Source organism: Onychomys torridus, chromosome 8, assembly GCF_903995425.1.
Source record: "Onychomys torridus chromosome 8, mOncTor1.1, whole genome shotgun sequence".
Lineage (NCBI taxonomy): Eukaryota > Metazoa > Chordata > Mammalia > Rodentia > Cricetidae > Onychomys > Onychomys torridus.
In genome coordinates, this window is record NC_050450.1 from 68,911,121 (window position 1) to 68,924,576 (window position 13,456).

The 13,456-nt window shown below is 41.4% G+C and overlaps 1 protein-coding gene across 2 annotated transcripts in view; it reads right to left on the minus strand.

Annotated features, from left to right (window-relative positions):
- The window catches only part of Myo1d (myosin ID), a 298,063-nt gene that overhangs the window by 88,770 nt on the left and 195,837 nt on the right, over positions 1-13,456 (minus strand). For both annotated transcript variants that reach the window (XM_036194795.1, XM_036194793.1), the window contains one exon: positions 12,640-12,753. In XM_036194795.1, the coding sequence (XP_036050688.1) occupies positions 12,640-12,753 (114 nt within the window). The remainder of the gene's footprint in view (positions 1-12,639; positions 12,754-13,456) is intronic.

Sequence of the window (13,456 nt, forward strand, 5' to 3'; positions counted from 1 at the left end):
CCACTACACTCTGGTTTAAGAACTTGGAAAAGGGCTAGGTGGTGGTGGCGCATGTCTTTAATCCAGCACTCAGGAGGCAGAGACAGGTGAATTTCTGAGTTCAAGGCCAGCCTGGTCTATAGAGAGAATTTCAGAACAGCCAGGGATACACAAAGAAACTGTCTCAAAAAACAAGGAAGGAAGCAAGCAAGCAAGCAAGCAAACAAATAAAAAGGAACTTGGAAAAGAGGGCTGGAGAGGTGGCTAGGCTGTTCAGAGGATTGGTTGCTCTTCCAGGCAACCTAGGTTTGATTCCCAGTACCCACATGGTGGCTGACAACTGTAATTCCAGTCCAGGGGTCCAATGCCCTTTTTGGGCCTCCATAGGCTTGACACACACACACGGTGCAGAGACATCCATTCAGGCAAAATATCCATAAACAAAAATAAAAACATCTTAAAAAATTTGGAAATGTAGTTGCCGAGATGACTCAGTGATTAAGAGTATTGGCTTCTCTTCCAGAGGATCAAGGCTCAATTCCCAGTGTTCACAGGGGGCTCACCACCATTTGTAACTTAAGTCCCAGGGGATCCAATGCTCTCTTCTGGCCTCCTCAGACACCAGGTATGCATGTGATGCAGAGACGTACATGCAAGCAAAATATCCATACACACAAATGAATACAATTTTAGAAGGAGTAAAAAAAATGGGAAATAAATACTTATGCCTGTCAAAGAAAACTCACAAGAGCTGGCATATACCTATGGACCCCTGTGGCCTTGGATAGTCAGTTCTTCCGGAGCAGCACAGTTTCAGCATTTAATGCTGTAGTGTGGTGATGGGTCTTCCCAGCCTCTAGGGCTGCTAGAAATGGATCCCTGTGGCTTAGCCACTCAGCTGTGGTGTCTTGTTATAGCAATTGAGCCCACTAAGACAGATGACTCTCTATTGGGCTTCTCATTTGGCATCCCCCAGACACCTCAGTGCAACCTGTTTCAGGACTATCCTTTCCTGCACCTCTTCCTCTTTCCCTACACTTCTCATCTTGGTGAGAAGTCAGGACTGCTATCTACTCTGGCGTCCAGGAAGAAACTTCTGACGTGTGACTCTCTTTTCTCAATGCCCACAGCTTCTTGTTTGTGCACCTGAGTAGTGGTTTTTTTTTTTTGTTTTTTTTTTTTTTTTTTTTACTTTTAAAGATTATTTTCATTACTTCCTACCTCTCTGTGTGTATGCCATGAGAGTTCAGTTGCCTACACAGGCCAGCAGAGAAAATACGACCCCCTGAAACTGGAGTTACAGGTGGTTGTGAGTCACAAAACACGTGTGCTGGGAACCCAACGCAGACTCTCTGAAGAGAAACAGTGCTCTCAACCACTGAGCCGTCTTGATAGGCCCCTGAGCCGCTCTTGAACCACCACCTGCGTCCCTTTCTCATCCCTGTCTGAGTTGACGCTCTTGTGATTTCTCAGCTTGCCACAGGAGCAGCTTTCCAGCTGCTTTTCCTGTCTCCAGGCTTAGCCTGTCCAGCTCACCCATCAGCAACCATTTATCGAAGACTCACTGTATGGAGGGAAGTGTTCTGGGGCTAAAGTCCACGGTCTAGTGGGGAGGCAGAATTTAGACAACCATGTAATGTGTTAGGTGGTAGAGAAGAACACAATAATAGGAAAGGCACAGAGAGGGATAGCATGGAGGTCAATGCTTCATTTTGGAGTACTCCTTCGAGGGACTATGTGAGGCACCCACACAGTTGTCTGAGAAGCAATTCTGCAAGAATAAGCCAGAAGAGCAGAGAGCCAACAATGAGGCCCCGAAATGCTGGCTTCCTTTTGTTCCTCTGACTTCTTTAGGATTGCCAGTTTGCAAGGGGCTTGAGAGCAGTTTACGTTGCTGCGCACATTAGTTAGCCATGTGATGGGAACTATGCTATGGTCTTCACAAATGCTACTTCAGGTGTGCTTAGAACACCCACTAAGGGTGTTGGTACTTGACCTGTATATTCCCACATATACTAATAGCTGTGTTCCCAGACCTCACTGGCTATGATTGCATTTACCTCATGTACTGAAATGGTCTTCAAATGCAAATAGGGCATTTTCATAACTCCTCCAACTTTGTGAAAAGCCAGGATCTGAAATGTCAAGGACACTTGGAGAGCAGGGGTGGAAAGGCAGATGCTGGAGGTGACTTCTGAAGCAGGAAAATGCCTGCTTTTTCCACCAAAGTCCAATGAGCAATTTACCAAAACGGGGCAAGATACTGGTCAGTTGTGCTGCCCCTGCTGGGCAGCCCGTCAACCATGGTACACAGTAAAGATGTCTCTGGGCAGGTACAATTCCAATAAAATAGAATCTTTTTAATGTCTGTCATTTAGAAGATCAGATTCTTTCTGTAATGCAGTTAAACTTCATTGTAACAGTTTTGTGCAAATTAAGTTTGTTCTGGATCCAACTAAAACGAGAGAAACTCATTTACCAGATGCCTATCTAAGGCCAGAGTTTGGGACCAGCATGCTCCCCACCCCTAGACTGGGTGGGGTGGGAGCCAAGTAAGATGATGTACATATTATTATTATAAAGGATGGGACCACTGAATGACTGATTGATTGATTGATTGACTGATTGATTGACTGGTGTTTTTATGTGGACTAGGCTGGTTTCCAACTACTGAGGCTCTTGCTTGAGCTTCCATAATACTGGGGTTACAGTGTGTACCACAATGTCTGGCTTACATCACTCTTGTTAACACACACACACACACACACACACACACAAACAAACAAAAAAAACCAAACAAACAAACAAACAAAAAAAAAACCAAAAAACAAAACAAAAAACACCCAAAAAAACTTTTTACAAGACTGACCTTGAACTTCAAGGAAATTTGACTTTTGATATGGACCATAGATCGTCTGGTGGTTCATGCCAGCAATCCCAGTACTTGGTAGGCTCAGGTGGGAGAATTCCAAATTTGAAGGCAGCTTGGGATACATAGTGAGTTCAAGGCCAGCCTGATCTAAAAAAGCAAAATCTTGTTTCAACCATAACCATTGCTGCCTCCTTCTTTCTTAATCTATTTGGGCAGTTATGAAAAAAAATACCCAAATTGGATGTTTTTTAAATAATGTGAACTTATTCCTCACAGTTCTGGGTGTTAGGAGTCCAGGATCAGAGGACAGTAGATGTCCAGACAGCCTTTGGGCAGCAGAATGCTGACTTCATGATGTCCTTGTGTGGTGAAGAGTGTGAGGGTCATTTTAGCCTCTGATATACAGTCATTAATCTTGTGAGGGTAGAGCCCTCTCCAAGGGCCCCATCACCTAATACTATCACCTTGGGACTTGAGCTGTGAACACAGGAAGTTCAGAGAAACAGTCAGACCATTGTCCCTGCTCTGTCTTTTTCTCTCACACATACATAGACACATACATCAACTGACTGAATCCAACGTGGAGACAAATCCAAACTTTCAACAAATGTTTCCTCAAGAACTTAAGCAATAGACAGACAAACAACCCCCCAAACAAAAAACAAAAAGGGTTAGGTGTGGTGGCATATGCCTTTAATCTCAGCACTCTAGAGGTAGAGGCAAGTGGATCTTGAGAGCTTTAAGGCTTGCCAGGGCTACTTATAAGATCCTTCTCAAAAAGCAAAAATGAGACAAAACAAAAAAGAATTTTTCCATTAAAAAAATAAAATAAAGAGTCATAGCAGTAACAATGAGGAAATACACTCACTGAGGGAATAGAATAGGCATGTTGTAACAGGCATAAAGGTGCTTTCTGGTTCTTGTGTGTATGTGGGGGTCCAAACATCAAAGTGGAAAGCCCCCTTGATTACAAGACTGGCATTTGAGACTGAAGTGAACCTGCCTCGGTGAGCCTTTGGGGCAGTTCTCACCTCCCACTAGCTCCTGCTCCTCTCCTTCCTTTCTTAGTAGCATCCCGTGACTGGCTAGGAGGTCCTTCTGTTCCATCATTTCTTCACACAGTTTTTGGTCTAAGAAGCATCATGCTTTGATAATTTCTTCACTCAACTCTTGTGAAGATTGCCATGTACATGGAAACACATCATAACATGTATGCATTTCTCTTGTTAATCAGCATTTGTATCGCTTGGGTCCCTATGTCCATCCGAAGAGCCCACATATGAACAAAGCAAGGTACAAAGAACCTCTTTCCCCCTTTGCTTACAGAGAGATCTGACTTCATCAGCATCCAGTATAACCTGGGTATCAGGATTTTTAAAACGCCCACTGGAAGCTTTGGATGTGCTCATGATAGAGCATCTCAGCATGCCCGAGATCCAGGGTTCAAATCCCAACAAAACCAAAATGAAACTCCCAACACAAAACCTCCAAACCCCACAGACTATTCTAGTGTGTGACTAAGGGTCCTAAGAACCCAAGTCAGAATTGAAACAGCCAAATTAAATCTCTAAGCATCAGGTTAGTATTGAAAGGGTTGTCTTCTGGTGCAGTGCCCTTCTTACAGGGTTTGTTCACGGAAAGATGGGACTGTGTGAACACAAGAATGATGAAGCAGCTCTCCTCAAAGATGCTGCTATTTTCCCTCCCAATGGAGAGGAAGCAATTGTTTTCTTTCTTTCTCTTTACACTAATGGACCATTCCTTGGGCCTGCTGATATTCAGAACAGGGCTGATGTGTGAGCTAGGTCTTGATTTTCCAGTTTTCAGAGGTTTTATTAGTAACTTGTCCTCAACAGGTTAAGATGAAATGTTCTAGAAAGCAACCATTAAAATATAAGGAAACAAGGTCAATGCAAGGAGATAGAGGTTGACATAGGACACAGCCAGAAGAAGCCGAATTTTGTAGTTAACCTGGGGTTTGAGGTCAGAAACACTGTACTGGAAGCCCACACTAATGACCACCTTCTTTGTGAATGAGTATCTTCAATTACGAAAGGTGCTTCCTGAACAGGCTTCTAAGGTGAAGATATAGCAGAGTTAAGTTACTAAACGCATTAGCTATGAGACAGATACTAATTTCATTATCATCATCATCATCATCATTATTTGAAAATAAAGTATTAGTGCTGTGACTACAGCTTAGTGATATGTAAGACCCTGGGTTTGATTCCTAGTACTGTTTCAAAGAGATTTTAGTTTTGTGTGTTCTTTATAAATGGCCAGCAGCAGGTAGCAGGAGTTGGATGCCAGGCTGAGCAGATGTGGGTGTGAAGCCCAGCTCCATTGTTCGGGAGCTTGGAAGTCTTGGCTGGGCTGCTTTCCCTTTCTGAATGCAACTTTCCTCTTGAGAGCAAGACATAATGACTGCACCTAAAGGCTGCTGGGCATGTGTCCTGGGCATTGTGCTGTACTAGCTGGTGTCTATCTCTGCTTCTCCCAGGGAGCAGGAGGTATCATAGACAGATTTCATGGAGTACTCCTGCATTGTCAGTGTTGTTGAATGCATACCATGGAGAAACTGATCAAAAATGTTTAATGCACAGAAGAAAGTTCTGATGAAACAGTTGCTTATTTCTTTTTATGGTGCTGGGGATCGAACCCAGGGCTTCACACATGCCAGGCAAGTGCCTTACCACTGAGCTACATCCTCAGTCCGATGAGACAGTTGTATAAAGGAAGCCTAGGATTGCCTCAGCATAGTGATGTCTATTTTGCAAATGCAGAAATCTGTATGTCTCTGTTTGGGGCTTTGTTTTGAAAGGATCTGGCTTTCAGCAATCTGATCTCTAGAAAAATAAGTGGTGGTGTGCTTCCTTTCTTATACTTTAGCTCTGAAAAGGCTTTGCATTTCTTTAACAAGATGGCTTTTATTGGAATTGTGCCTGAATGATTTTTTGCTTTCAGATACTGTGTTGAGACATCTTTGAAATCTGAAATTGGCTTTCCAGGTCTAGTATTGATAAAGACGGACTCTTCCTGGTTTCTGAAAGAGACTATTGCTTGATTTGCTTAGTACTGTTTTGCATAAGTTGTGGCTAACAAATAACAAAAGGCGTGTACTGTACACATGCCAGGAGAATAATCGGCAGAGAAGCTCTGTATGTGCCCTTCTCTTTGTCTCCGTCTCTCTGTCTGTCTCTCTAATAAAAGTCGAGAGAGAACATGTCTCAGATACTACATTTCAAAGAAGATTTTAAATACCTATGGTCACGGAATTCAGCAACAGAATCACTGAGTGCTGAAACTCCAATGGCAGAAAGACTGCTTTGTCACTAGCGTGATAATAAGAAAGGAATCCTGAACAATTCACTTGAAACCTTAGCATCTGTATTTTTCCAAATTTATTTCCAATATAGACAGAAATTTCCAAATATCTAATTTTGCTAAGCAGCTTCTTTGTTACAACAGGCAGAAATATAAACATTTGCACAAGATGTTAAAAATAATGGAGCTTCCAGGGCCTGCTGAGAATTAATTAGGAAGGTAGATTTATTACCTAAATAAATAAATAAACCCAAGTGCTACTCAGAGTGTGACATTAAGGGATTATAAACTTCCATTTAGGGGACTAATAAATATAGTGTTTTAAAAGCGTGAGGGAGGATTGAGAAGGAGAAGGCTAGCACACACCAGCTCAGGCAGTGCCAGACAACAGCTGATTGCCTCTGTGGGGTTACTATGGAAACGTCTTCCCTTGGGACACTGCCAGGAGGAGAGGGTGCTTTAGAAATGGTGGTGGGGAGCAGAGCAGGCTGGTGGATGGATTTCAACAGGGCTCACCTCCTGTATACGTTAAAAGGACAATCAATCTCCCAAACAGAATGAAATCTTTCTAGCAAGCCACGTCAAACAGAGTAATAAAGCATGGAGCCTGGCATAATTACAGCCCATTGAGCTCTGCGGAACCTGCACATCAGTTCAGATAATTGTCTCTTTCCTCTTCCCTGTTTGTTTTGTATTTCACACAGAACTAAAGGAGGGATGAGGGTAATTAATTGGCTACTTCCTTAGCCCTCAAGCCTATACTGATAAAAGGATCTATATCAAAACAACATTAATGGGCAGATTCAAACATTTTCAGACTAATTCATCAGGCAAAACTAACATTCACCAACAAAAGGAGGGCGAAAGAATTCCAGTGGCACTCAGGCTAAGTGTTTCAGCTTACTGGAAAGCAGCGGGCAGATTTAATGTTTATGTAAATTGTGCCTAATCTAGGCAACCTTCTTCCTGAGCACTGGTCTGGGTGCACTAGTGTCTACATGAACCTGAATGGCAGAAGTATTTGTTTATTTATTTAAGCAACATGCCCTAACCACGGAGAGCCATCTTTTCCATCAGCTTAACCCTGATTTCCCAGGATAATTCTCCGAGTCAGAGGTGGTGATCAAAGCCCGGGACGGCACTGCTAGTTATGCAGGTAATGTAATATCTTCCTTTCTTTTCCTATCAAGTAGCAGCCACAAGTCTCTCAGACTCACAACACACTCAAATCCTGACTGTACTGTTCCTTGCAAAAATTTGAACCTTTTTTTGACAAATGCATCGGAACTAATACTGTAATTTGAAAGCACAATATACAACTATGGTACAGAAAGTGACCGTGGGGAGGTGCTGATTTGATAGCGACACAGATTGCAGCTGGCTGAAACCCTAACCCATGTCTGCAGTGTTTGTGCACAGAAAGTCACGTAGCTCCTAAAGGAGTCACCTATAACTTGAATGTTTCTCTCTCAGGTCACTTTTACTATTATGTGACTATGTCATTTGTGAGAACAAGTGTTTGCTGAAAATATTCTTAAGGATCTGCTATGATGTCCTATTTTTTTCCCCCTGGGATGATTGACCAGAACCACTGTTAAATGACAAATAGTTGTACAGTGCTTGCTAGTCAGAGGGGAGAAAGATGCCAAATGTATCCTTAAATAAATTTGCTTAGGTTTATAACAAACAAACAAACAAACAAAAATCACCCTTTACCACCTTAATATAAACTAACAGAGAGTAGGGAGGGGGTTGTGGTTAAAGATAGAGAATTAGTGAATATTGAGTTATATTATTTTAGGGCAATAAAATACATTATACAGCTATGCACAGATTAGAATGGGTGAAATACAGACAAATGGACAATATCAAACAGTGAGAATGTGAAGAAATAGGCACTCCTGCTTCGAATACAAAACAGTACAGCTGTGTTGGAAATAAACTAGCAGTTCTTACAAAGCTAAACTGAGTCTTATCTGTGACTGAGTAAGTACACTCCTAGGTATTTATTCAACTGTTCCAAGAGCTCATGTCCACACAAGAAAACCTGCATGCAAATATTTATAGTAGATTTATTCATGACTGCTCCAAACCAGAAGCAATCAAAATGTCCTCCAATAGTGCATGGATAAACATATTGGGGTATCTCCAAATAACAGAATATATTTGTGGTGGTTTGAAAAAAAAAGGCATTATTAGGAGACTTTGTTGGCTTTGTTGGAGTGGGTATGGACTTGTTGGAGGAAGTGTGTCACTGTAAGGCTCCCTATACTCAGAATACCACCCAGTGTGACTGTGAGTTGACTTCCTGTTGCCTGAAAGATATAGGACTCTCAGCTCCAGCACCACATCTGCCTGCATGCTGTCATGCTCCCTGCCATGATGAAAATGGACTGAACCTCTGAAACTGTAAGCGAGCCACCTCAATTCAATGTTTTCTTCCTAAGAGTTGCCATGGTCATGGTGTCTGTACAGTAATAAAAACCTTAAGACAATATTGAAAAAATAGAAGCCATCGGGCCACAGAAAGACACAGAGCCTTAGATGCTTACTGCCAAGTGGAAGAAGCCAATCTGAAAAGTCTACACCCCACATGGTGCTGACATGTGACATTCTAGAGAAGGTACAACTAGAGAGACAGGAAAATGGTCAGTGGTTCCCAAGGGGTTAGGGGAGAATGAATAGGCTGTGCTGAGACTGCATATGAGTGTCTACGTCCCTCTTGACAGGCTTCCCTCTGTTGCCATCCTCAGCATCCTCTCTCTTGTGGTGTGGTGAATGAGTGTTAGGTTGGAATGGGGTGAATTCTGTTTTGATTTGCAGTGCTGGGGAATCAATCTAGGCCTCTCACATGCAAGTCAGGGACTCTACTATTGAGACACAGCCCCAGCCAGACTTGAACTTGAAAGGAAGGGACCTGGGAAGTTACTGTAATCTTAGAATTCATAAAACTGTGCCCAACTGTAGCAAAAATACTAACTGGTACCAGGATAACCAATAGACTGACAGGCCATGATACAGAACCAGAAAAGGACATGTGGAGTACTTAATTTATGGTAGGTGTGACTCTAATGAGCAATGGGGGAAATGAAGTCTTTCCCATGGAACATACACACTCAAACATCATAAATCACCATTTATGAAATAACACCACTAGAGGACTCATGGCTTTAAGAGGACCTCACAATAGAAATGAAAACAAGGCTAGTCTCACATAAAAAGTAAAATTCAGCTCAAACCATTCTTAAATATGAACATATATAGTCCCAAATGCATTTAAAATATTTTAAAACTGAAGCAGTTAAAGGCTTCCATCTAAGAGAGCTAGACCGTGCACAACCTAAGGACAATAAAACACTCATAAATATTTTGTTTGCCATATTTACTTCAAGATTAAAAACCAAACCAAACCACACTTGGTGCTCCATTTGGAGGTCCCCTTTGTACCCAGCTTGCCTCTTTGGAGGAGGTAGTCATTCCATTGTTGTGAAGTTAGTTCCTCCCTGGAGCAGGTACAAAGCAGAGGCTGATGAGTAAGCAAGGCTGATGTGGAAGGCTCAAGATGCTGCCAAGGAAGAGGGACCTAGGTCCGGAGAAGAGAGGCAGCTACTCCTGTGGGCAACCATAGCTTGCTCTGAGGGGAAGCTCTGAGAAATGATCTTGGTGATAAGAAATGGACCTTGGGTATGACACCTCCATGCCCATTGCTCACTGAATTTCCAATCTATGTGAGGGAGCAGGGGCTCCAGCCGAGGGCAGACTCTTGAGAAAGAAGATGGCTGCTGGAAATTAGGATGATGTGCACAAAAATGGCATGGGGATACAAAGTGTCATGGGTGGAACACTGAGAACGTCTGCAACACTGGGGATCCATCCCTCAGAAGTCTACCTTCCTAGAGCAGTTAAATGTCATCAGTCTTTATGGTATTATGTTGTTAATGCCATTGACAATGTTTGTGGGAAAATGACTATAAGTGTAAACTGGTTTTACAATTTTTATTTATAGTCAATGCAAAAAGGCAGATGGGGGCTAGAGAGATGGTTCAGTGGTTAAGAGCCCAGACTGCTCTTAAAGATCTGAGTTCAGTTCTGAGCACCCACATCAGGTAGCACACAACCAATTCCCTCTCTGGACTCTGTGGATACCAGGTATACGTATGTACACATTCACACAAAGACACACACATATACACATAAATAAAAAAAATCTCTAAAAGTAAAAAAGGAAGACACTTTAGTTTAAAGAGTTGTTTAGCTATTTTTTTTAAATTTATGTCATGAACTTGATGTGTTCCTCTTAATAGGAATAAAGGCAAAGAAATAAATCACATACCATGATGATTTATTTTTGTTTGGCTTCATACTCCTTATACTTTGACATAGTATAATTTTCTCCCTTGTCTACCCTCCTATCCCTCCCACTCTAAGTCTGCAGGCTGTTAGGCTTAAATTGTGGCTGATATATAAGATTGCAGGTCTTGGCTAAGAAGGTTATATACCATCTAAAGTCTTAGCTTCAATCCATTGGTCTTTCTGTTGCAAAGAAATGAGGAGTATGTATGTGGTAGGGTTGGGGTGAGATGGAGGGCAACACTGTCAGTCAAATCCCAACCCAATGATACTGGCTATCCATAAATGCAGGAACCATTCGGCACAGCCAGGAATGCTTGGTCTCTTTTGTCCCTTACTACCAAAGGACCTCAGACGTCACAAAATGAAGTCACAAAACAATATGCTTCCTATTTCTTTTTTCAGGGACCAAAGGGACTTAAAACAATCTTTAAGTAACACTCCTTATAGACCCTAGCATTGTGTAAACACAGACTCCCTATTTAGGAACTAGTAGTCAGAAAAATTGCCCCACAGATTAAAAGACCCAGTAGTCTAGTAGAAACTTTCTAAAGAATCAGAACAGACACATGTAAAACTAACACTATAATTAGGGGAAAAAAATCTGAGCCAGATGTGGTAGTGCACACTTGTAGTCTTGGCTAGTCTGGAGGATCATATCAACTCATGAGTTTGAAACTAGCAAGACCCTGTCTCAAAAACAACAACAAAAATGAAATTTCATATTGAGATTCAGGAAGATTATCTTAACAAATTTCATGTTTCAGGTCAAAATGATTATAGATTTGAAAGCCTAGGTATAATACAGAGTGGACTTAGATCAGAAATCATACAACTAGCAAATTAATGTTATAAAATATATTGGTAAAAACTAACCTTTAGGAGCTACATAAATCTCATAATTTAAAACAGTAGTAGTTGGGGCTGGGGAGATGGCTTAGTAGTTAACATGTTTATTGTATAAGTGTGAATACTGAAGTTTGAATCCTCAGAAACCCATGCAAATGCCCAGTGGGCATGGTGGCCCACCAGTATTTGAGCCTTTGAAGGCAGAGATAGGCAAGATTGGCTCTATCAGTGAGCTCTGGGTTTGATTGAGAGACCCTACTTTCAATGAATAAGGTGGAAAAAGTGATTGAGGCTTACACACACACACACACACACACACACACACACACACACACACACACGGAAAAAAAAATAAGTAAAAGTAGTAATGTTTCCACAAAGTAATTTCCTATTGTTTTTCTACTTGATTCCATGTCCATAAAAATTTTATAAAAGTCGGTTGGTAGATAGCTAGCTCACTTGGTACAGGGCCTGCCATACAGCCAGCATACAGACCTGAGTTCAAGCTCCAGAACCCACATAAAGAAGCTGGGCAGAGTGGTGTGCATTTGTAATCCCAGCACTGGGGGAGTGGAGACAGGAGGATCCCTGGGGGCTCACTGGCCAGCCAGCCTAACCTACTTGGTGAGCTCTAGGTCAGTGAGATCCTCTCTCCAAAACCAAGATGTCTCCTGTAGAACAACATCTGACCTCCACATGCACCCTTGCTCACATGTGTACCCACACAGACACACATCATTTATAAAAGTAAATAAGAAAATGCATTATGTACAAGCACATTTAAACATTATGTTACAGTAGGAAGAGACATCACATAGAACCACTCTTCTTATTTTTAAAAAATGCTTTGGTTACTCTATCAGAAACTTTGAATCCAGAACTCCTCTTTTTCTCTCTCTCTTTTTTTTTTTTCCTGAGGTTTTTCGAGACAGGATTTCACTGTGTAACAACAGTTTTGGCTGTCCTAGAACTTACTTTGTAGACTAGGCTGGCCTCAAACTCACAGAGATTCACCTCTGCCTCTAGAGCGCTGGGATTAAAGGCTTGTGCCACCACACATGGCACAGAACCACTGCTCTTATCCTTAAAAATGTTTTAGTTACTTTGTCAGAAACTTTGAACCTTATTATAGAAAACTGTGCTTTGGCACAACACAAGATTGGTATAAAATTCCAGGAAGACATGGAGTTCCCAAAGCCACAGAAGTGGTATGTGTATCAGCCTCTGTCTATGAAATAGGAGTCTTTTATTTGATGCATACTTACATTGTACAGAGGGATAGTCTTCATCACTTTGTACTGCTTAGTAGGGTCCATTTTATATAGGTGACGGTCAGTGACAAAAATTGCTCGGTCTTCTACCTTGCTAAATCGATTCACCTGTAAGAAAACAAACCAATAAGCCATAGTATCTTATACAAAATGGAGCCAAGTTGTGTTTGGAAATACCTAGGTTCAGAGGTGGCTGACCATGGAGATGAAATCTCAGTAGAAGGTCACCATGGATGGCACTCTATGATTTCAAAGGAACAGTAGTTGGTTTTTTTTTTTTTTTTTTTCCAGCTTGAAAGGGAAAACACAGCAAATGTAGAATTTGGGGACTAGAAATATAAAATCTAGACCCTGTCAAGGAAATGAATAGAACTACCTACAGATAGGGAGAAAAGGTTCTGTGAATCACCTGTCTGATAAGGGACTTGTATCTAGAACAAATAAAGAACTAATTTAACTCAATAATTAACAGATAGTCCAATCTATCTTATGCCTGAAGCCCTGGGCTATCATAAGAACCCGAGATTAGTATTTGGGGATGAGAGCAATAAGCAATAAATGAAAATAAAAATATGAAGGGAACAAAAATGACATTATGAAAAAGTACACTCTTGTTTCTACAGAGCACTACTTTACTAGACAGAGAGTCAGGGAATACCCTAATTTACAGCTACTTTGTTTTCCTAAGAGATAAAATTAACCATAGTACATTGTACAAATTGTGGCTTGTTAGGGTATTTCAGATAATATTTTAATCAATGTACCTGGATTAACATTTAAAAACAGGTTTATTTATTTATTCATTTATTTA